The following is a 24,260-nucleotide window of genomic DNA, read 5'->3' on the forward strand; positions in this document are numbered from 1 at the left end:
ACTCAAAAAATAACAGCTGCTGAGAGGGTGTGGTGAAAAGGGAACACTTCTACACTGTTGGTGGGAGTGTAAACTAGTGCAACCTCTGTGGAAAGCAGTGTGGCGATTCCTAAAAGCTCTAAAAATTGACCTCCATATGACCCTGCAATCCCCCTACTGGGAATATACCCTGAAGAACACAAATCACTCTATAAAAAAGATACCTGCACATGTATATCGCAGCATTGTTCACAATAGCAAGAACTTGGAAACAACCATGCTGCCCATCAAAAGAGGACTGGATTTAAAAAATGTGGTACATATAAACGATGGAATACTATGCAGCCATAAAAAAGAACAAAATCATGAATTTCACAGCAACCTGGATGGAACTAGAGTCTATAATACTCAGTGACCTCTCACAGAAACAAAGATCCGAATATCACATGTTCTCACTCATATAATGGACCTTGAACATCCCAATGTTATACTATAAGAAAATGACTGACGGTACTGGGAACCTATGGGGGGGGAGGGGGATGGGTTTAACAGTAGCAAATATCTGTCTGGGGATGGGAAAACACCTCTTATCAACAGGGTGCCTGAATGAAACGTAATTGTACACCTAACCCTTAACTATACCCCACAAAACCATAATAAAAAATATTGATTAATTAAAAAAAAAAATAGTATGATGGTCAAGAGCATAGCTTTGACATGAGGCACTTCAAACCTGTGCTCTACCATTTTCTTAATGTGTGTCCTTTAGGAAATTATTTAACCTCTCTATGCCTCACTGTTTTTATCTATAAAATGGAGATGACAGTAGTACCTACTTTATTGTTTAAAAAAAAATAGGGATAAATAAAATAGGATTTAGACCTGTTAGCCCAGTGGCTATAAAATAATAAGCAGTCGGTAAATATTTTTCAAATGTTATGATTTTTTTTGTCCTCATAGATTGCATGTCTTTTTCCTTTTGCCTTTAAACTTGATCACTCCAACATTCTCACTAATATCAAGTGTTTACCTATCTTTGGAAGTCTATTTTGGCTTCATAGAAACTAACTTAGTGTTTGCCACATCAGACTTTGGGATTTCATCTTAGTTCAGCTTAGACACGCTCCAGAAGACGTAGCAGTATATAAACAAAAAGACAGTATTGTCCAACAGAAATATAACATAGGTCACATGCGTAATTTTAAATTTTCTAATAGGTGCATTTACAAAGGAAAAATAAACTGGCAGAATATTAATAGTATATTTCCTTGCCTGAATATGTCCAAACCGTTATCATTTTAACAAGTGGCAGTAGCCACATTTCAAATGATCAGTAACCACATGTGCCTACTGTATCAGACAGTATAGGATTCGAGTCAAATGGATTCAAATTCAGGCTTTGCTATTTACTTGTCATCTACTTGCTCTGATCCTCAGTTTCATGACTGTCTCCAGATATTTTTATGATAGTTAAATAAAAATGGCACACTAGCCGGGTTCAGTGGCTCAGCCTGTAATCGCGCGCCTTTGGGAGGCTAAGGTGAGTGGATTGCCTGAGCCCGCAGGTTCGAGACCCGCCTGGGCAGCGAGACCTCATCTCCACAATAAATCAAAAAAATCAGTCGGGCGTGGTAGCGCATGCCTGTAATTCAGACTACTTGGAAGGCTGAGGCAGAAGGATTGCCGGAGCCCAGCAGGCGAGGCTGCGGTGGCCGGAAACGGCCACTGCACTCCAGTCTGGGCAACCGAGTGAGACTCCAATTCAAAAAAAAAATGGCATACTAAAAGCACTGAACACAGTGCCTATATGTAGGGGTTATCAGTAAATGAGAAATTCCTTACCCTAATCTTCTAGCCTAGAATTGAATGCTGGCTAGGTATAATGAAATCTGCGATCCAGACCTTGTTCCTTCCCTTCTACCTCAACTATAAACTATGGCCTTTTCCCCACTGACACAGCTCTCCGTCCTTGCTTCCCAGCAGTTATAAATCTGACTGAGTGGAGGCCAGGGCAGTGGCTCACACCTGTACTCCCAGTACTTTGGAAGGCTGAGATGGGAGGATCACTTGAGCTCGGGAGTTCACCACCAGCCTGGGCAGCATAGTGAGACCTCGTGTCTACAAAAAATTTTACAAATAGCCAGGTGTGGTGGCACATGCCTATTGTTCCAGCTACTCAGGAGGCTGAGGTGGGACGATCACCTGAGTCCAGGAAGTCATGGCTGCTGTGAGCTGTGATCATGCTCACTATAATCCAGCCTGAGCAAGAGTGAGACCCTAACTCAAAAAAAAAAAAAAGAAAAAAGAAAATGGATGGATTTTGTCTGGAAGCCATGGACCCTTTTAGTCATGACCCAAGTGTATGTCCCAAGAAACTAAAAAGTCCTGTGCCTGACAGAGAGATCTTATCATCTCCCTCTCCCCTGCCCTGTCTTATCCACTTTCCAGCTAGCCCTGCTGTCTACTTAGCTTGAGTTTCTCCGTCATTCAGGGGCTACCATTGTTGCAGCTTGCTTAGCATCTGCCATCAACATTAGTGCTTCTCCAGCTGAAGAGAGACTGGCCTCAAAAATGAGGTCAGCGCATGTGGAGGTTGAGCACATTTTGAAAACAACTGGCCGATAGCCTTCAAAAATGTCAGGACCATAAGAGACAAAGACTGAGGAACTGTCACAGATTTTCCCTGTCTCTAGAAGGAGACTAGAGAAATAGGAAATAAAAATATAGAATAGAAATAGAATAGAAATATAGAAATAAAAATAAAATATAAGATCCTGGATGGAATCTTGGCACAGAAAACAATATATTAGTGGGAAAACTAGTAAAATGTGAGTAAGTTCTATAGATAAGTTGATAATATTGTATCGATGCCCATTTCCTGGTTTCAATAATTGAACTATAGTTGTATATAATGTTAATATTACGGGGTTTACAGGAACTCTCTACAGTATTTTTGCAACTTTTATTTAAAATAAATAGAGTTAAAACACTTTTAAATGTGATTATTTGTAACTTTATTATGAAAGAACTTCTGCCTCAATGGACTTGTTAAGTGATATATTATTGTCAAATAGTACCACTTACATTAAGCCAGAAGGCCATGACATAGGTTAATGAAAATTCAATTCCAGGGTATAGAAAAGCCACCTTAATCACCACTATTAGTTTGTAAATCCAGTAAGATAGTATGATGCTACCTACATATACTCAGTAATACTGAGGACTTGATGACAGTAAATCATATCTGTACAACCGGTAAAGTTATTAAATAAATATATCTATTGAATTAACATTTCTGAATAGCATGTTTTAACAATAGCTCCACTGTGATCAACTTTTATAGAAAGAAAGAGACGGAAAAGATAATGAAGAGATGTAAAGAAACATAATATGTACCCACCTCCCTCCCCTAGACCTCCCTATGCTTTAGGAAATGGCATTGGTAACAAACCCTAAACAAAACTCCTTGCAATTGAAGCAATAGATAGTCCGTTCTGCTATCGCATGAGTTTCTATAACACAAATTAACATAGACATAACAGAACATGAACTAATATAGGCAACTGGTAAATGGGGAGAAGGTTTCCAAGTAATGTAGAAGTTACACTGGTTTATATGTGATGTTTTTTCCCCAGATCATTGCTTTGCCTCATCAGTAACAGTACCTGAAGACCAAGTACACTAATGGCAGCAAAGTAGGAAGGAATCACTTTCATACATTCAACCCTTCTCTTAGAAGTGCTTATTGCAAAGTTAATTCTGGTCTTTGTTTTAAAAAATTAGATAAATGAAACAAATGAACACAAAACAATGAGCAGAGCATATAACTGGTATCATTATATTTCGTACAAAGTTTGCAAGCTTTTCCCTACTTAAACATGATAATGTCTCTGTCCTTGTTTCCATAGATAGCCTCAACCCTTCCTTATGTCACCTATCATCAAGCTACCTTCACCTTTATGTTTTAAGTAAAATGCTACTTATACTGCAGTCTATTTATTAGGAATTTCATCTTGTAAACTGTGTTAGTATTTTTATTGGGATTGTTATTGTTTTTTCTAGTGTTCTGATTACAAAGTTGCATAAGCCTTACTAATTTAAGTGTGAATTTGCACACTGCAACTTTTCCAGAAATGCATAATAATATTATAGTAGAAATGCTGTATTTCCACAAATTCTGAATACATAAAACACTGTTCCAGGATTTTTAAACATAAAAAGGTCAAACTGTCTTGTTTCTAAAGATTACTTATGTATCAATGAAGTTTGTTATTAATATCAATTTCCAATCAAAATCACAAAATATACTTTATATTTCACTTTAAATTCAACATTCTGACACGCATTTCTGTATTAGACACATACTTCTTAGAGAGGATGTTCCAGTGTAGATATAACATGAACTTAGAGTTACTGTTCCAATTATCATCTGTGATAAAACCAGACTGATACATTTTGTAAGAAAAGCAAATATTCAACACTGTTTGACATGAATTAAATGCACTATAAACTTTAATCAAACCAATATCAATCTTTTAAAATGAAGTAGTCTATAAATTATATGAAAATATAAGGATATATGTAGAGAAAGCATTTTTATTATAAAACTAAAAAGATTCTTTGAAGAGTGACTTTTATAGTATTATATCATGCTAAAGAAGAATTCGGTGTCAGATTTTTTATTTCCATCTCAAAGAAAGCAACAATATTGCTTGATGATTATTTGTTGTTAAATAACATAATATCAAACAATAAGCATTCTTTTATGTAAATAGCTCCTGTTAGCAACAAGCATTATGAAAGTGTGTGTTGTCTATACATGACAAGGATATAGCACATAACTGACTCATTAAAAATACAGTTCAGCCGGGTTCAGTGGCTCAGCCTGTAATCCCGTGCTTTGGGAAGCCGAGGTGAGTGAATTGCCTGAGCCCGCGGGTTCGAGACCCGCCTGGGCACCTGGCGAGACTTCATCTCTACAATAAAAATCGAAAAAAAAAAATTTAGCCGGGCGTGGCAGCGCATGCCTGAAATTCTGGCTACTCGGAAGGCTGAGGCGGAAGGATCGCTGGAGCCCAGCAGGTCGAGGCTGCGGTGGCAGGGAGCGGCCGCTGCACTCCAGTCTGGGCGACTGAGTGAGACTCCAACTCAAAAAAAAAAAAAAAAATACAGCTCAACTGAAGTAGCAATAATTTATTATATCAGCCTCAATTTGAAATTAATTTATATATAAATATCAATCACTTAAAAATTTATATTAAAGAACAGTGTTCTCTCCTTAACACAATCCATGACATGCCAGTGGACTTTTATGGGCCCATATGACCCTGAATTTCAAGGAGGCTTTTTTAATTTTTTAAACTATCTATTGAAATTCACTTGCTTAGAGATAGCATGTTTCTCATGGAAAAATAAAATAAAACACTGCACAATTGTCTGTGTATCGTGTGACCTCTTTCACTTGGGTGGGTATCCTCTCCATCACCGACTAAGTGAGGATGTAACCTTGTCAAACCAAAGGCAAAAGAATAATGAGCATACAACAGGCTAATCCAGCATGGAAAAGGTTGTTAAGGAGATTGCAAAAATAGTACTCTGAATGACAAAATAAAAGTACACTCCAAAGAGTAGGTTAATATTAAAGAAAGCCCTCAAACCCTGAGAAGCATTTAATCCCTATCTTTGGATGTCTGCCATACAAAATCTCACTTGAATTTATTTCATTAATTACTAACCAGACTTGGCTAACATGTTTTCAAATGAATCCTGGTAGAATAGTCTTGAAGAGACACATTTATAGATATCTATTTCCACAAAGCACTAGCCAAAGTATGAACAAATAGATAATGTTTTCCTTTTACCAAACAATTATAAATTATCATCCAACAAGAAAAAATAATTCCAGAAATATAAATTGGAAAAGTCTTCACCCAACAGAAGGTTTTACTATTGCTAAAACAAATGGTGGTAGTAACACTACTACATTTGGCTACTTCAGTGCATAACTGGCATAACAGGAAATTATACTAAAATATTTTTATAAGTAGCTTAAACCAGAAGACATTAAGCAAGTTCAGCTGCAGTCTTCCCAGGGTGAATTTACTTTTAAAACAAACAAACAAAAAATCTCAAATCTAAACCATTCAAGCAAGTACTAGGACTATGTCTTCTATCATTGTGTCAGTTACGCACACTTTGACATTCCTTTTCTACATTAAAACTGGAATCAAATATTTTTCCTGACCAGTCATACTATTTTAACAGAGAAACAGTGCCACCTTTTGGTCTTAAGCAGAAGCCTCTTGCACCAGTCTCAATTTTTCTTTTTCAGTTAAACTCATGTATATAAATGTCACTGAATTTCATGACATAATTATCAACTTGTAGAAATACGTTTTAGCTACACAAATTAACAAAACACTGGGATAACAAAAACACTGCTTACCGAAATGTAAAAGTCCAAAATACTCCAAAGTAAGGCCAAGCACATGTATTCTGCATCACCAGTATAACAATTTCTTACCAACATTTTGCTAAAAACATTTTACCAAATCCAAATACATCAGTCAACTGATACACATGTAAACATAAAAGAAAAAATTGTCGTTTATAGCATTGTTACATCTCAAAATTGATTTTTTAAAACACATATTTAAAATGTACTCATTAATTCAATAATTGGCAATGTGGTATTAACAATGGATTAACAGTTAAATCAACATAAGTATAAATAACTTTATATACAAATATAGTATGCTACTGGATTACTTACACCAATGACACAATGTCACCACGCTGTACTTCAAAATTCCTCACTTTCCAATGATTCAGAAGTACCACATCAGATGACTGGCTCCCACCAGGATTCAAAGAAGGCTACAAAATAAGGAGAAAGAGACACATCTATCATTTGTATTTTTCAATCTTCATGGTTCCTTGCACTTCATAGTTCAACTGGATTGCAATAAAACATTTCTAATACAGTACCTTTCGATAAATTGCTCTTCTAAAGTAACTGCAAATGATGCATTTTCAAAAAGGCTCATTGGGATTCTTCACAGATAAACAACAACAACAAAAAAAACTACCAATACTTATTCAAAAGGAACATGTACTAGATATTCAAATCTTTGCTAAAGAGGTATAAAAAGCTTTAAGAAGGAGTTTTAAACATTTAAATATAAACATAAAGAAATGAGTCAAACTTCCCAATAGAATATTCAGATACAATCTAATTCCCCAATAGTACACATTATTAATCCATCTGGGGAAAAGAGAAAATCTCAAATCAACCTCCCAAAAAAATGCCCTTATAAAGAACTGAATAGAGCAAAGGAAACAGGTGATGGACTGATCTTTAAAAATGTAAGACCTTGAACAATTATAATACTATAAATAGAAAGAGATTGGCAGTAGTGGGAAACTGTCAGGGGAGGGTGGGATTGGCAGTTGAGGGACACTGCTAGGGGAGGGAGGGGCACACCTCATCAACAAGGGTACCTGCATAATCAGCGTTTGTATACCCACCCTGAATTGTACCCCAAATCTTTATAATAATAAAAAAGTAGGAATTTCCCATCTTGACCCCTTTTTTCTCAAGACAGCATGTACCAAGGGTCCTAGTCCCAGTTTGAGCAGAATAAGTGGCCTTCATTCTAGGATTTAGACAAGTCTAGCTGTGCCTGAGGATTATAATGGAGCAAGAATTGAAAAACATTTTGTGTAAGAATTTATCTAAAAGTCAGGAATCATATAGGCACAAAATTTTGATACGGTAATCATGAAGTTAACATAACTGTCGCTTAGACAGGGGTACGGACAAAACCAATGGATAACAAGTCTGATGCCTAAGGTAAGAATGGAAGGGCAAAAGAATAAGAAAAGCAGCTGGGCCCGGTGGCTCAGCCTGTAATCCCGCGCCTTTGGGAGGCTGAGGTGAGTGGATTGCCTGAATCCGCGGGTTCGAGACCCGCCTGGGCAGCGAGACCTCATCTCTACAATAAATCAAAATATCAGCCGGGCGTGGTAGCGCGCACCTGTAATTCCGGCTACTCGGAAGGCTGAGGCGGAAGGACCGCCGGAGCCCAGCAGGTCGAGGCTGCGGTGGCTGGGAGCAGCCACTGCACTCCAGTCTGGGTGACAGAGTGAGACTCCAACTCAAAAAAAAAAAAAAAAAAAAGAATAAGAAAAGCTGAGAGAGCTTTTTCACTATTGACTCTCTGAGAATGCCACCATGGGAAGCAGCAATTGCTGTTGTGAAGGGAAAGGTGCCAAAACACTGAGGCTCTCTGCCTTCACCGAGAGGCTGATGACAGCAGCAAGTACAGACATAACAACAGCAACCAGGGCAGAAGTGAGAAAAATAGTGAAAGCCAGCCACTGCCAGACCCTGGGACAGTAGTAACACACTACTTTTTTGAAGATTACTAAAATTATTTGTATATTGTCCACAAAGCAAACATGGGCAATAATGTCAAAATTGTGTGTGAAGGCTATTATCAAGACATTATTTTTGACTACTAAGGTTTTGGTAACCAAAGAACATTGATTATCCTTGGACACTTCAAACACTCCCAGAGCTTGTATCAACTCCTGTATGTGATAATGTCTAAATCTCCTAGTTTTAAATTCCCTGCTAGTCATTTCACCTGATTATTAGAATAAATTTCAACAGGAATAAAATGGAATTTGTCATCATTTCCTACTAAATTAAAAGTTTTCTTCCTTATGTTATTACATCCTATTTACCATTTCCCTAGTAAACCAGCTTAAAATCTTAGTTATCATCTTACTTCATATCCAACCAGTCACCAAGATAAACCATAATATCTTTCACTCATGGCACATCTTTCCTCTCCTTTATCATCATATTTCAAGGACCATTCATCATATAACTCATACTAATCAGTCTCTCACCTTCAGTTCAAAAAGAAACAACTTCTAGCTATATGATCTTGAACAAGTTACTTAACTTTATTGTCTTTCTTTACTAGTAAAATGGTGATAATTAGTAACTATTACCTAATGAATAATTAAATAATAATAATAATAGCAAATACCTACTGAGAGCTGACCATGCGCACAGTTCTAATAGTAACACCCAGACATACTAAGTGCTTACCACATACAAGACACTGTTCAAGGCTTTAAAAAGACAGTTGACCCTTGAACAACACAGGTTTGAACTGCACAGATCCACTTAAACATAGATCTTTATCAATAAAAGTGTACTGCTTCTCCTCTACCTCTTCCACACTAAGACGGCAAAACCAAACACTCCTCTTCCTCCTCCTCCTCAGCCCACTCAATGCAAACCAAGGAGGAAGAAGACCTTTATGATGCTCTATTCCACTTAATGAATAAGTGGAAATTCTTAATAACATTTTTTTTCTCTAGTTTACTTTATTGAAAGGATATAGTATATAATGCATATAGCATACAAAACATATGCTAGTCAACTATGTTATTGGTAAGACTTCTGGTCAACAGTAGACTATCAGAAGTTGTTTTTGGAGAGTCAAAAGTTTTACATGGATCATTGACTGCATAGAGGTTGGCATGCCTAACTCCTGCATTGTTCAAGAGTTAGCTGTACTTATTTGGTGAGATCATTCATTTAAAGTCCTTATGATATGATCATTCTTGGCTCACAGTTAACCTCTCTGTAACTTCTATTATCAACTTCTAATATCACTACATCATAATTTTAACTAGGAGCAGTTCTGTACACTTTCCCCAACTTCTTAGGCTTTATTCCTAGTTAGGAGCAGAACTGATGCAGTAGGATTAAGTCCAGGGATTTTACTAAGCCATGTTGCTAGGGAATGGAACTGCTGTCTTCACAACAGTAGGGTTAGAGCTTCTACAAGGGTTAATTTTCTGTCATTTATATTGTTCAATCATATTCTTTATCTCCCTCTTTCTCTCCCTATTTGAGTTTAGGATTTACAAGTCCTCTTCTCTTTTTCTTTGCAATAGTCCTTCTATGTAAAGGATGCAGTCAAGTTAACCTGTGGGGAAACCATCTGCACTCCAGACCATAAAGAGAAAATCTCCTTCCTATTGCACTTTCAGTGTTCACTTTTCCTTGCCTCTAGAATAGTGAAGAACAATGGTGATTTAATTATTTCTAACTTATCTTCTTTAGCTTCTTTTATTGGTGTTTTTTAAAAGTTTGTGATCACAACCCATAATAAGAAATACATTGCACCAACATTGAAATTCAAAAAAATCATAAAACAGTAATTAACTTTACTACACACACATTGATATTTTCTATTTTCTCCTAATCTATGTTATTAATATTGTACCTATTACCAACCATATTGATTTTACATCCACTATATTGACTTTGTAACCCACTTATGGGTTACAATCCAGTGTTAAAATCATGACTTTAGATGAGTCTTCTTCAACCACTATCCTATGAAAGTTGCTTTTTCCTAGAATTCTACCTGTAGTTTGTTCATCTCTTGTTTTTAAATTATTTCTCTAGAAAACCACACAATATTCCCAATTTCAAATACCACCCATATCCTCATGATTCCTAAATGAACAGTCCCAAGCCACTTCCTCCTCCTCTATATTTAAGCCATAGCATTTCATACAACTCTTAGCATACTGAAATGTGACTTTTGTTTACTTATCTTTGCACCTAAGCAAAAAGCTTTTTTTTTATACATTACTGCAGCACTCTAGTTAAATTTATACTCAAATCCAACTGCTCTTCCCAGCTTCAAGCATGTATTTCCAAATGATTGCTGGGAATCTCATCTGATCAAGTCATTTCCCTGCTTGAAATCCTTACTTAGCTCTCCTTACCTTTACTTTACTCTAAAGACTGTCTTGAAGATAAAAATCAACCATTCTCCCCATTGAAGCTGGAATGAATTTTTAAAAAGTGATACATATATACAATGGCATATTATGCAGCCATAAAGAAGGACAAACATATGGACTTCACAGCATCTTGGATGGATTTAGAGTCAATCATACTCAGTAATCTATCACAGAAACAAAGAACAGAGTACCATATGTTCTCACTCATAAGCGGACTTTGAACAATTATCATAATACTATAAGAAAGGGATTGGCAGTAGTAGGAAACTGCCAGGGGAGTGGGGGTGGGACTGGCAGCTGAGGGAACTGCCAGGGAAGGGAGGGGCACACCTCATCAAGGGTACCTGCATAATGAACATTTGTATACCTAACCCTGAATTGTACCCCACATCTTTAAAATAAAAATAAATAAAAGATACACATGATCTTCAAGACCCTCTCAATACCCACTTACATAAGCTCAATCACTTAAGTAGTACCCTTTGGGTCATTTTCTCACACCTCCAAGGTGCCAAATAAACAAATATTTCTGCCTGAAGTGTTTCCCCCTTATTCCCAACTTCCCATCATCTGGCTAACTCATACTTCAAAACAAAACTTGAATTCCATGAGGGAACCTAACAAGAATTCTTTCCTAACGCTTCCCATATTCTTATTATTACTCCCACTCTTGATCTCAGTTAAGTGATAAAAAATCCCAAGTTTCTCATAACACTCTGTGATTATTTCTATCATAGCATATTTATGTGCATTACAATGATTCCTTTGTCTCTCTTTCTAAGAGTCTATAAGTGTTTAGAGGACAGATGATTTATTATGTCTGTGTTCTTGAGAACTGGGCACTTTGTAAGTAATTAATATATATTAATGGAAAGAATAAAAAATCAATTAGTGAAATACACACAGATTCCCCAAATTAACATGCCCAAAACAAATCCTATTCCATCCACAACAGCCCCCAAATATACTCCTATATTCCTCTCCTTAGTTAATAGAAGTAGTGACTCTTTCACTCAAGTGTAAGCATCTCAGTTGCAGGAACCACATCTTATCCACTTTTGAATGCCTAATTCCAGAAATGTGACTGAAAAATAAAATTTCTATATTTAAAGTTTAAAAGATTTATAAAAGAATTTTTAAATACGATGGTTCCTAGCAAAATACAATATCTAAACATTCTATATATCTCTTACAATGAAAATATATTCTTGAAGAGTAAATACAGTAAGAAATTCTTTATGTCTCATCAAATTAGACAATTTAGCATTAGGAACAGCTGAATACTGCTTGATTATTACCCATAATGAAATAATGATAATCACAACACAATAACTATCGATATCGTTCATGCATGAATATGAATAACACATCATAAAAATGTGTCTGAATTCTTGCATCCTAAAGTGTTGTACCATTTATCAATATATGATTTCTTATCCTCTTTAATGTTTTTACTTTGAATTATATTTTTGTCTAATATGTATAATACCCCTCTACTTTGATTATTTTAGCATGTTGATAATAAATCTTTTTCAATCCTTAAAAAAAAAGTATCTGGATTTTTAAAATGTGGTACATATACATGATGGAATAGTACACAGTCACAAAGGACAAAATTATGAATTCGTAGCAACTTGGATGGACTTAGAGTCTATAATACTGAGTGATCTATCACAAAAGCAAAGAAATACCTCATGTTCTCACTCATAAGTGGATCCTGAACAATTATCATAGTACTATAAAAAAGTGATTGGCAGTAGTGGGAAACTGCCAGGGGAGGTAGGCAGGGAGGGTACACCTTATCAACAAAGGTATCTGCTCTCAAATCAGGTGAAGTAGGGACCAAAGTGAGGCCAAAACTTTGCCTACACAATGACCATTTATATACCTAATTCTGAATTGTACCCCACAACTTCAAATTTTGAAAAATATACTTGAATTGGGAAGCTGTTCCTATAGTGCTATAAAGCCATAGTTCGTTGTACTTCAATTTAAAAAATTATTAAAAAGAAAAAAAACTTTGATTTCTGAGTTTTCTAAAACTATTTTTAAGAAGAAAAAAATGCAATCATCACAAAAATAAATTTTTATATGGCAAATTAAGAAAACCTCATTTGAATGGTATAATTTTAGAAAAATTAGTAAACGATGTTATTACTTAGAAATTTTCCATCTTGCTCTTCCTTGCAGAATAGCAGTACATACTTCAGTCAGAGCAAACAATCTTTTCAAATCAAAGTTACATACGTCGAATCAAAATTATAAGCCATGGCCAGGCACAGCGACGCACACCTTTAATATTAGCACTTTGGGAGGCTGAGGCAGGACTGCTTAAGCCTAGGAGTTTGAGACCAGCCTAGACAACATAGGGAGAGCTTGTCTCTACAAAAAAATAAAAACAAATTAGCTAGGCATTGTGGCATGTGCCTATAGTCCCAGCTACTTGAAGGCTAAAGTGGAGGGATCGCCTGAGTCCAGGAGGTTGAGGCTGTGGTAAGCTGTGATCGTGCCACACTGCACGCCAATCTGAACAAAAAAGGAGACCCCAACTCCAAAAAAAAGCAATAAACTTTGATAATCTGATATGATCACAGAATCTATGTTTGCTTATTGTTAATATTTTAAATCCTAGGATTCCTAGAAACTATATCATAATTATAACCAACTTAAAATAATAAAGTTTTAAGTTAAGAAATCTCAGAGAGGAGCAACCCCTTTGGGTTCCCCCAGTGTGGGAACTTTTCTGTCCTCTCAATAAGTCCTGCTTTCAAAAAAAAAAAAAGAAATCAGAAATCTCAGAGAATATTCAATCTGGAAGTTTCTAGCTGTATATCAGTGTATGACTATATCAGATATTCCTTACTATACTCAAAGAGGTTTCTTTCCAGGAATAAGGAAGAAAATAGAGATACTCATTGGGATTACTAACAAAGAAGAAAACAAGTTCAACAGCTGCTCTGACTGGCTTTTCTTCAAAAACTCGCATTTACACTCAATCTATTTCTCTGTCTCTACTTTGGACCACTAAGGTTAAAAAATCACACTTGAAGTCTTTTGACTAATCCTTGCTCTAAAGACATAAAACTGTGTTCAAATCTTGTTTCCATCTTCCTAATAGCATGTTACCTTAAACAAATGATTTAACCTTTCTAGGTCTCATTATTTCATCTATAAAATGGGGACTGAAATAACACAACCTCTTGGGCTGCTATAAGAATTAAATGAGATGCACATGAAACATTACAGTATATGATACAGAGTAGCAGTCAACAAAAGGGATGATACTGAGGATAGCAGCAACAATAGAATAAAGGTAAACACAATCAACCTCTATATTCTTTCCACAAGATTTAAGAAAAATTAAACCCTGACATATTGCCCTGTACATTTCTCATTTTAAATACTAAACTGGAAGTCTATGGGCAGAAAATTCTACCCCTCATTTCTAAATTTTTGGTGGACTGTTTCACTTCTTTCAATCAAGTCAAATTGGTATGCTTTTATTTTGGACCTCGATTATTCTGCTCCTATAAATTAATTAGTAAGTTAGTACAACCTCTGTGGAAAGTAGTATGAAGGTTTCTCAAAAAACTAAAAGTAGATCTACCATGTGATCCAGCAATCCCACTACTAGGCATCTACCCCAAAGGAACAGAGGTGGTTATATAAGAAAGACTCCTGCACCTGCATGTTCACTGCTGCACAATTCACAATTGCAAAGGTGTGGAATCAACCCAGATGCCCATCAACCAATCAGTGGATTATGAAAATGAAAATGTATATATATACCATGGAAATCTCTTCAGCTACCAAAGAGAATTAAATAATATATTCTGCAGCAACTTGGATGGAACTGAAGAATATCATCCTATGTGACCTAACCCAGGAACAGAAAACCAAACACTGCATGTTCCCACTTATAAGTGGAAGCTAAACTAAGGATATGCGAAGGCATAGAGAATGGTATTAATATATTGGACACTAGAGATTCAGAAGGAGGAAGGGAGGAGGGGCAGAGGGTAAAAAATCACCTATCAGGTACAATGTGCACCGGCAGGGGTAGCAGGTACACTTAAAGCCCAGACCAAAACTATCTCTAACCCCAAAAGCTATAAAAATTAATTAATTAATTAATTATAAAAATTTAATGTGTACAAACCTTTAATTATAAATACCTATTAAAATGTTATACCTATTATGCTTTAAATTTTCTTTTTAACATACATACATACAAAAAGATATACATAAGAAACGTAACAGTACTTAGTTCTAGTTGATGAGATTATGATTTCCTTTTTCTCTCCCTTTTTTTTCTCAGTTACATTTCACATACTGTATATATATATTTTTTACAATGAATATGTATTTATTTTGCATGCTTTGCTCTGACTTAAGTACTATAAGTTCACCCTAAGAAAGACAATATAAGTTAGCAGATTTCAAGGGATGTTAAATTATGCTAATGCTACAAATAGCCAATATTGAACCTACTTTTGAAACAAGTATAACACTAAACTTGGGTTTTCATGTTTTCTCTGAGCATAGACTATGCTGAAGGATTTTTATTCCTCTTACAAACAAATATTACTGTCAAGGTTTCCTAAATCCTCAGCTTGTGTCTAACTTCAAATCCTATGACAGTTTTGAGAGAATTTATGTTTTGATTTAGGAAAATAAAACTCCTCTAGAGAATTAAACAGAGTCACAATAGATTTCTTGCCTTGTAAGATTTAACTGAAGTCATCAATCAATAAATGATATTATTCTGGCTCTTTCTTCTATACATTTTTTATTCTGTTTTTAACTTTTAAAAATTCCACAGACTATGATCCACTGCCTACTCTACCCAAAAAGCCTGGTTTTAACCTTACTTCTTTGGGAGCAATGCTCTCAACTTTTTCATCCCTATAAAAAGCTCCACCCACACTGGCTATATACAATCTACAATGTTTAAATTTCAAATTTTATACTTTTAAGTGAACTAGTCCCCAGTAGCAACCATGAGGAATCAACAATATTCCTTAGACACATTTATGTGGAGACATGATTGGGGGAAAATTTAAGTTTAAAAAATAACAGAAAGGAGACTAATTTAAGTTTAAAAAATAACAGAAAAGAAACTAACTGTTGGCTTAAAACTTTTTTAATGCTGCAGCATTGGCCAAGAAGCATGAATACTGTTAAATGAATGTCCATTCTGATTACAAAATTATTTTTAGATGCCACACTGTTGAAAGAAAGTGGGCAAAATGCTCTAGAATGCCATCTTTCTTCCTTTGCTATTCAGGGGTCTCTATCATTTGCATGGCTTCTAGAGTTCTCGAATTTGTCTCACTTGGTGTACATTATAAAAAGACTATAACATACCCACATCTGTACAAAGCTTTAAGTCAGAAAAGGAACATTTCTCTCACAAAAAGAGAGTACTTACTACTCATACCTCTTGTGATGGTTAATTTTAGGTGTCAATTTGACTGGAATAAAAGATACCCAGATAGCTAAGAAAGCATTATTTCTAAGTCTCTAAAGGTGTTTCCAGAAGACAGGCATTTGAATCTGTGGCCCAACGGGTAGGCCCTATCCAATTAGCTGAAGGCCCAGTTAGAAAAGAGACAAGACAGGTGAATCCTCTCTCTCCCCTCTAGAGTTGGTACACCCTTCTTCTGGTCTTGGACATCACAGGTACTTTCATACATTACTTGTAGGAATGAAAATGTTTACAAACTATCCACAGGGTAATTTGCCAAAATACATTAAAGTCTTTAAAATGATCTTATCCTCAGACTTAGAAAGGTTACATTTTAAAAGCTGTCCTTAAATAATCAAAAATATGTGCAAAGGTATATGTACAAAGATGCTCACAATACATTATTTACAATAGTGAATAACTGGATAGCTTCTTGGCCTTTCAGCTAAGATCCAGTTAATAACTGGGCCAACCTCAATACCAATAAGAGGAAACTGATTAAACCATGGTTTAGTGATGGTATCTTTTAATCCAGTCAAATTGACACCTAAAAGTAACCCTCACAAGGGGTATGAGTAGTAAGTACCCTTTATGTGAGAGAAATGCTCCATTTCAAACCATACAGATATGAAAGATGATTACAAATCACATTGTGGAAAGACATATATTTGGATATGTTTGCCAAGTAAATTAAGTGAAAAATGTGATACATGAAAAAGAAAAAAAGTGTATGATCCAATTTAAGAAAGGATGAAAGGGAGTAAAGAAGAGAAGAATGGAAAAAGAAGGGAGGAAAGAAAGCAGGGACAGAGGGAGGGAAGGAAGGAGGACGAGAGGGAGAGAGAGAGAGGGAGGGAGGGAGGAGGAAAGTGGGCAGAAAAGAAGGTCAAGAATTTATGATGTTTAGAAATGCAAACTTTGAAATCAGAAGCTTGGGCTTAAATCTATGTAATCGTCAATAAAATATTTATCTCTCTGATCCTGTTTCTTCATCTGTAAAATGGGCTACTAATAGTCCCTTCATCATATAATTGTGGGGAATATTAAATAAGTGAGTATATGTAAAGTGATACAATAATGGCTTGAATATAGTGATCATTCAATACTTTTTGCTATTATTATTATATAGTAACATCTTAAAAATAACTAATTCTAGAAGGTAGCACATATTGTTTTTATTTTGTGTATTTTTCTATATTTTATAAGTTTTTGCCAATTAATATACAATGCTTTTATATAAGAACTAAGCGATGTACTGTTTTTAAAGGAGAAAAGCATCTGATTTTTATATTCTTTTATTACTAACATTTTAAAATTTTGTTTCTCCTTTAACAAGCTCATTAGTATTTAAGCATCCTTGTAATTCAAATCACTACAACTAGATTGCAAGGTTCCTATCTGCAAACTTTCTGGTTCAATGCAATAACTATAAAACACCATCATTAAATATGTGTATGGTGTTTCCTAGCTAATAAAACAGATTTTGAGAGAGCTATTCTAATTTATAGTTCTAATTAATCATATCAGAAATAGATCATACATAATTAATGAAATGGAAAATTTCTATAAACAAATGTACATATTAACAAGAAGACAGACTGCTATATGTAATGCAAGTCATGGAAAGGCCACACCAAGATAATCTAAATACTAGCAAATCTTTAACGTCCTCATAAAACTGAATAAGCTTTTCTTAGTCACTGATAAGTCCTTTTTGCTCAGAAGAAACCATTTTTCTCCCTGACGTGCCCTTCTAGCCTAAAAAAAAGTTCATAATAAGGTGTGTAGCAACAGAAAGGAAGTAGTTCAACAAATACCAAGGTTTTCATGAGGCTGCATGAATGATTTCCCTGGAAGCATGTAATTCCAAAGATGCCAAATTCCTCAACAGATACAGTGGTATAGCAACCTATTCACATCATTTATATCATATCTGTGAACAAATCAATGGAGATAATACCATGGATTTTAGATCCTTTTGCTCCCCATTGTTGAACCTGATGCTGCATCATATGAAACAAACAAACAAGCCGGGCTCGGTGGCTCAGCCTGTAATCACGCACCTTTGGGAGGTTGAGGTGAGTGGATTGCCTGAGCCCACAGGTTCGAGACCCGCCTAGGCAGCGAGACCTCATCTCTACAATAAATCAAAAAAAATTAGCTGGGCGTGGTAGCGCACACCTGTAATTCCGGCTACTCGGAAGACTGAGACGCAAAGATCGCCGGACCCCAGCAGGTCCAGGCTGCGGTGGCTGGGAGCGGCTACTGTACTCCAGTCTGGGCGACAGAGTGAGACTCCAACTCAAAAAAAAAAAAAAAAAGAAACAAACAAACACAAACAGCTACCATCGTAACAATACAAATGTGTATCAATAGAAATTTTGAGCCCTGGACCCCCTGAATTACATGGATCAAAGCGATTAGAACTGAGGGGTTCAAATGTATAAGAAACAAACAGCCTATCAAAAGTAATTGAGAAGCACTGTGGCAGAGGAAAAGGACAAAAGCATACAGTCTTTGTATTAGTTACTGACCACTATAAAACAAACCACTCCAGAACTTAAAATCATTTATTGGCTCATGATTCTACAGCTTCGGCTGTGCTCAGCTGGGTATTTAGTCAGTCCATCTGGCTGAGATCACTCAAGCAGATGCAGTCATGGAAGCAGTATTGCTACAGGAGCACAAGCTCCACTGTATAAGCATCTAACAAGCTTCTGTTGCATATTTGCTCATATTCCACCAGCCGAAGGGAGTCATATGGCCATGTCAAGAATCAGTGCGGGAGGGAACAATACAGAGCTCAGGTACCTAGAGGCATGATTCTAGGGTCTTAGGTGGTGGGAAGTAACATTCATGCAACAATCTACCAAAGCTCTACCTTTGACTCCAATGACTCACATCCCTCTCACACACAAAACATGCACAATGCTTTCCAAGAACTCCAAAGCCTCCTCAGGGTTTTGCAATAGAATAAAGGTCCATTAACTCATAATGTGTATCAGGTCCAAGTATGGAAGAGGAAGAAGACCCTAGGGTGTAGCTTGAGTGCAGCTCATTTCAAATCAGAGACTCATGAAGTAAAAAGTCAAAATATCTGTCCCCCAAACACCCAACACAGTGGAAAAACAAGAACAAGATAACTACAAAAGAGTTGAAAAGGCAATAGGAGAAACGTAGAAGTCACCTGTTCATAGAAAGTTTAAGCTCCAGCTGCACGTATCGTCAAGGCCTCCTACTCAGTTTTTGCTCTCTGGAGTAGTTCTCTAATCTATTGGTTTACATGACTTGTAGCTCTAGGCTTTTGGCTCTTTATTGAAATAAATACTAACCTTCATAGTAAATTGGTGACCCAGAAGCCTCTTTTTAAACTGGCCATCCCTTTTAGTACAAGCAATTCAACTCCCTTAAAACTCTATAGACATTCTATTAATCTAATTGAGGTTCATTCCATTTTCCCCAAAACTACATCCATAACTCTTTTTGAACCAGATCTTTCTCTACTTTGGAAGCATCAGGCTGCTCTATCACAGAGCCCTTAAGAGTCTTACAAGCTATTTTGCCTAACTAAAAAGAACTACTTGCCAACTTAAATCTTTGTGAGGTCTTAACTAAGAGTCTTCCAACCGCCGCTTTAATCTCTACCCCAGGCCATTTCTTACTTTGAGAATCTTTTGCCTGCTAGAAACTAGGAATGAACACAGTTTTCTTTTCCAACCCAGAAAGTCCTAGACACACACACAGTATTTCCTCTAATTGCTGCTTTAAGTTTATTTCTATCTTCCCATACCTTATACAAGGCTATAAGAAGCCAATTTCAATATTCTGCCTGGAAATCTCCTTAGCCTCATCCATAAGTTCATTAGGTATTTCTTCTATTTTCCAAGTTACTACAGGTGACAGGCTTTTTTTTCATTGTTTCAGTACCATAAAACATGGGTCACCCTCATTCTAGTCTCCAGTAACAGTTTCTTTACCACCTCCCTGGTAACCATTAGCAGATTTGTGCCATTTGTCCAGCCTCTGCCAACAATCCCCTCACCACTTTACCAGTCCTCAACTGCCACTCAGTCCCAAAATCAATGCCACATATTTCCAGGTTTTGTTACAGTATCACCTAAGAATATCAATGTTTGTTTCAGTTATTGCTTCATAACAAACCACTCCAAAATTATGTATCTACAAAATGAATCTGCTCATGATTCTGCAAGTAGGGATCCCCTCAGCTGAGTATATATACTCTATTGGTTTCTCCTGGGACCACTCATGAGCTGCAATCATTTGGGACTCAATAGGGATGGACAGTCCAAAATAGCCTCATTAGTATGGCAGGCACTCAACTGGGGCTTGCTGGTCAGCATGTCTCATTTATCCTCCAATATCTCCTCCATCAAGATAGCCTAAGTTCTTAGAATTTTCCAAGTCACAAGTACTTATGAAGTTTCTATTTGAGCAATATTTGCTGATGTCCCATTGCTCAAAGCAAGTCACATGACCAGTCAATGTGGGAAGAAACTACACAAATCGAGAGAGGCCTAAATCATCGAGGAGCCATTATTTTAAAAATCTACACATCTACCATGCTGAAGGAATGGGCCATTCACTCAGCTGACAGTCTTGTGATTGTGTTTCCTGTTGGTCATTTTAAAGACATTTTAAAATAAAATACAGTTTATTTTTTTTTAAAGAAATATTTGTCAGCAAGAGAAAAAAACAAACTTTTAAAATTTTAAAGATAACTGAATACTCTTAAAAGCAAATGACAAGCTAAAAAGTATAAAACAGGAATTTTAAAATAAGAATGGAACCAAAAATAGAACATAAAAATTAGGAGGAAGAAATAAAAATAAAGTTCATAAAATAGTAACACAAAAATTTTAAATAATATTTTAAAAGTTAAAATGACATATTACAAATTGACATAATTATTGGTATAATATTAGAAACAGTAACTTAAAACTAGCACAAAGATATGATGAATAATTTAACAGACAGAAGGATGAGAAATAAAATATAATTTTTTTAAAGGTGTAAGAGTAAGAATTCAAAAGTTTAATAAATAAATGTAATCAGAATTTTTCAAGAAAAAACGTGTGTCTAGCACACGTACCAAGAATTTGGCCTCACTCAAGATCTGAAGCTCTCTATAAAAAAAAAGTTATCAAAGTTCAGATTTACAGAGCTTGTTGAAATACAAATTCCAAGAGCCTCAGAAAGTGATTTTAACCATATGTCTGGAATGAGACTTACAGATCTTCTTTAACAAGTACCCCCAGCAGATGTTAATAAAAATAAATAAATAAATAAGGCCTAAGGACCACAGAGACAACAAAAGGGTTTTCTCAGACAAGGGATAAACCACAGGCCTCCTTATCTTTCACACTGCACTTATTGCTTGAAGCCTTTACAACAAGTCCACACTTAAAGTTTCAGAAGCAAAAGCTAACATGCTCCACTCCCTAAGTTAGAGCTCAATTTCAGCTGCTTCACCCTCTTAAACCTTCAACTAACAATAAAGCAACATTTTTCAAACTACAAGTCACAACCAATAAGTGAGTCATAGAAACAATTTAATGGGTTGCGACCAGAACCAGAAAATATCAGAGGGCATTGCACATAATGATAGTAATTACAGTTTAAGTATTGTTATATGAAACTTTTATTCCAGTTGTGTATATGTGTGTATAATGCAAAACTTGCAAACTGTATTACTTAATATGGGTCATGGGCAAAAAGGTATGAAAATTCTGCCATAAAGAATATGATGGATTCATTAAGGAAATAAAAAAGTTTTCAGGAGAATAGTACAGAAACACCCTTAAAGTCTAAGAAAAATAAATTTAATGATGATAATTTCATTTCATCATATTTCTGTATGGTTTAATTATTCAGGCACATCAACGCTTCAAAGAACAAATTTAATATGCATTTATTCAGCATCCCTCTGAACTGGTAGGTGAGAGGAATATGGTCCCTTTCTTTTAGAAGCTTACAAAGCAGGGTTATTATTAACCCATGAAATATCTGGAGGACAATACAACAGGATTATAAAGTTAAACTTGCAATGCTGTAGGATTTTAAATAAGTGAATGACAGAATTAAGAAAAGTTGTTTAAGGAAGACAGAACTTAAGTTTAGCCTTAAAAGGAATATAAGAAAAAGCAAAGAGGAAAATGTAAGCAAAAATTCTTGCTAAAAAGTCAAAGTAGGCTAAGTGTCTGTACAAAGAATTCCAAAAGTTCAGTGGTGAGAGCAGATTTACTCCACACAGTCATTCAGAAACCCAGGTTCTTTCAATCTTGTACATCTATAATCCCCTGTGGCTTCAGTGCTCTCTATTGGATACTCTGCTGTACTATATATAACATATACACACATATATATACATACACCTACTTAGAGAGAGAGAGAGAGAGAGAGAGAGAGAGAAATAGATATTGTGTATATCATGATGACATCTTAAAAAAACCTTTCTGACTGAGGAGAGACGTGCCCCTCCTGGGGCTAGCTAATTCTTAGAGACAGCAAGAGCTCAGCCAGAAGCATCCATTGGTATGCAAACTAGCCAATCTAGACCCAGACCTCTCTATGGAGCCAGTACACCCAGAAGACAATATTCCTCTGCTTTAATCATCCAGGGCCAGGTTCCAAAAACTGGGGACCACCCCTATAGCTTAGAAATGGTCTAAATTATTCAAACTGGCCAGTGCTATACTGTCCACCCTGCTCTGCTTCACCCTTCCCACACAGAAACCCCGATACAGGCTCTAGCCTAGTTGCTATTGTCTTCTGCCTCCTGACCATGCTGGTGACTTTCCCATGCAGCCCTGCATACTGTGCTTTGCCTCCTGTCTCTAGGACCTGTAAGTATAATACACTTTGTTTTCCCAAGCCTCTCCTCTCTCACCACCTGACTAACTAACACATAAACATCCAGTCAGCAGGCAGAAGAGAGAACATGGAGGATAACGGACAAGGTGTTTATGGGCCAGGCTTGAAATGGCACTTCACTTCCTCTTAGTAGTTTCCATCAGCCAAAACTCAGTCACATCTGATATTAGTGAAGATTTTCAAAGAGGGTCAAAATGGACTACCTCATTCGTCACCAGTTCCCCTCTTACAACCCAAACACCCTGAACATAACACAACCAACAAATGCAGGAATATCTCTAAGATCGGAAGAAGAAAAAATAGAGGCTAAGACTCCTAGGACTTGCAGAATGGCACATGGCAACACCTACAGGTTTTCTTTTGCTTCTCATATATCCTGGGTGAGACATGAGAGAAGCCTGCAACCCGGAACCAGCAAAAGGCCAGACAAAAAAAGGCCTGAAATAAAGCCTACTCCCTTTAGCCAAAGAATCTGGAAAAGAATGGCCTAGCAGAACAGAAAACATTTTTGCTAATAGCCATTCGAATTCACTCAGACACCAAGAGAAAAATTACCTCTCCTCCCTAAACCATGGTATCAGCAGGGCCCAGCAGGGAGCTAGACTTCTTACCCCACTTAGCCATAATGAGATGGGACATGTGGGCCCTTCACTTCCCCATCAGGCAGGAAAGAGGTGGAATGAGAGGACAAGTGGTGCTAGTCAGCAGCCCACTCTCCCCTACCCCATTTAGTTTGGTAATGTCTCAAAAGTTAAACATAAATGTGCCATGCCACTTAGCAATTCCAATACTAGGTATATACCCAAGAGAAATGAAAGCATGTCTATATGCTTTCATATAAAACTGTACAGAAATATCCAAAGCAAGATTGTTTACAATAATGAAAACATCAAAACAGTCCCAAAGATTATCATCTGGTGAAGAGAGAAACAAAATATGGTATATCTATACAGTGGAACACTATTCAACAATAAAAAGATACAGAAAAGGTCATTGTTTTGTTAAGCACTGGCCAGGCCATGTGCTAATTGAGCTATGGCTGCCATGTTTCTTAACTTTGGCCCCCTCCCCTACCTTGTAGGTT

The 24,260-nt window shown here is 36.3% G+C and overlaps 1 protein-coding gene across 1 annotated transcript in view; it reads right to left on the bottom strand.

The window, feature by feature from the left end:
• Window positions 1-6,747: 6,747 nt before the first annotated feature.
• The window catches only part of IMMP2L (inner mitochondrial membrane peptidase subunit 2), an 87,033-nt gene continuing 69,520 nt past the window's right edge, over window positions 6,748-24,260 (bottom strand). Inside the window, exon 4 of the mRNA XM_021715024.1 lies at window positions 6,748-6,855. Coding sequence (XP_021570699.1) covers window positions 6,748-6,855 — 108 coding nt within the window. The remainder of the gene's footprint in view (window positions 6,856-24,260) is intronic.

Source organism: Carlito syrichta, unplaced genomic scaffold (genome assembly GCF_000164805.1).
Source record: "Carlito syrichta isolate Samal-C Ts95f unplaced genomic scaffold, Tarsius_syrichta-2.0.1 Scaffold306577, whole genome shotgun sequence".
Taxonomy (NCBI): domain Eukaryota; kingdom Metazoa; phylum Chordata; class Mammalia; order Primates; family Tarsiidae; genus Carlito; species Carlito syrichta.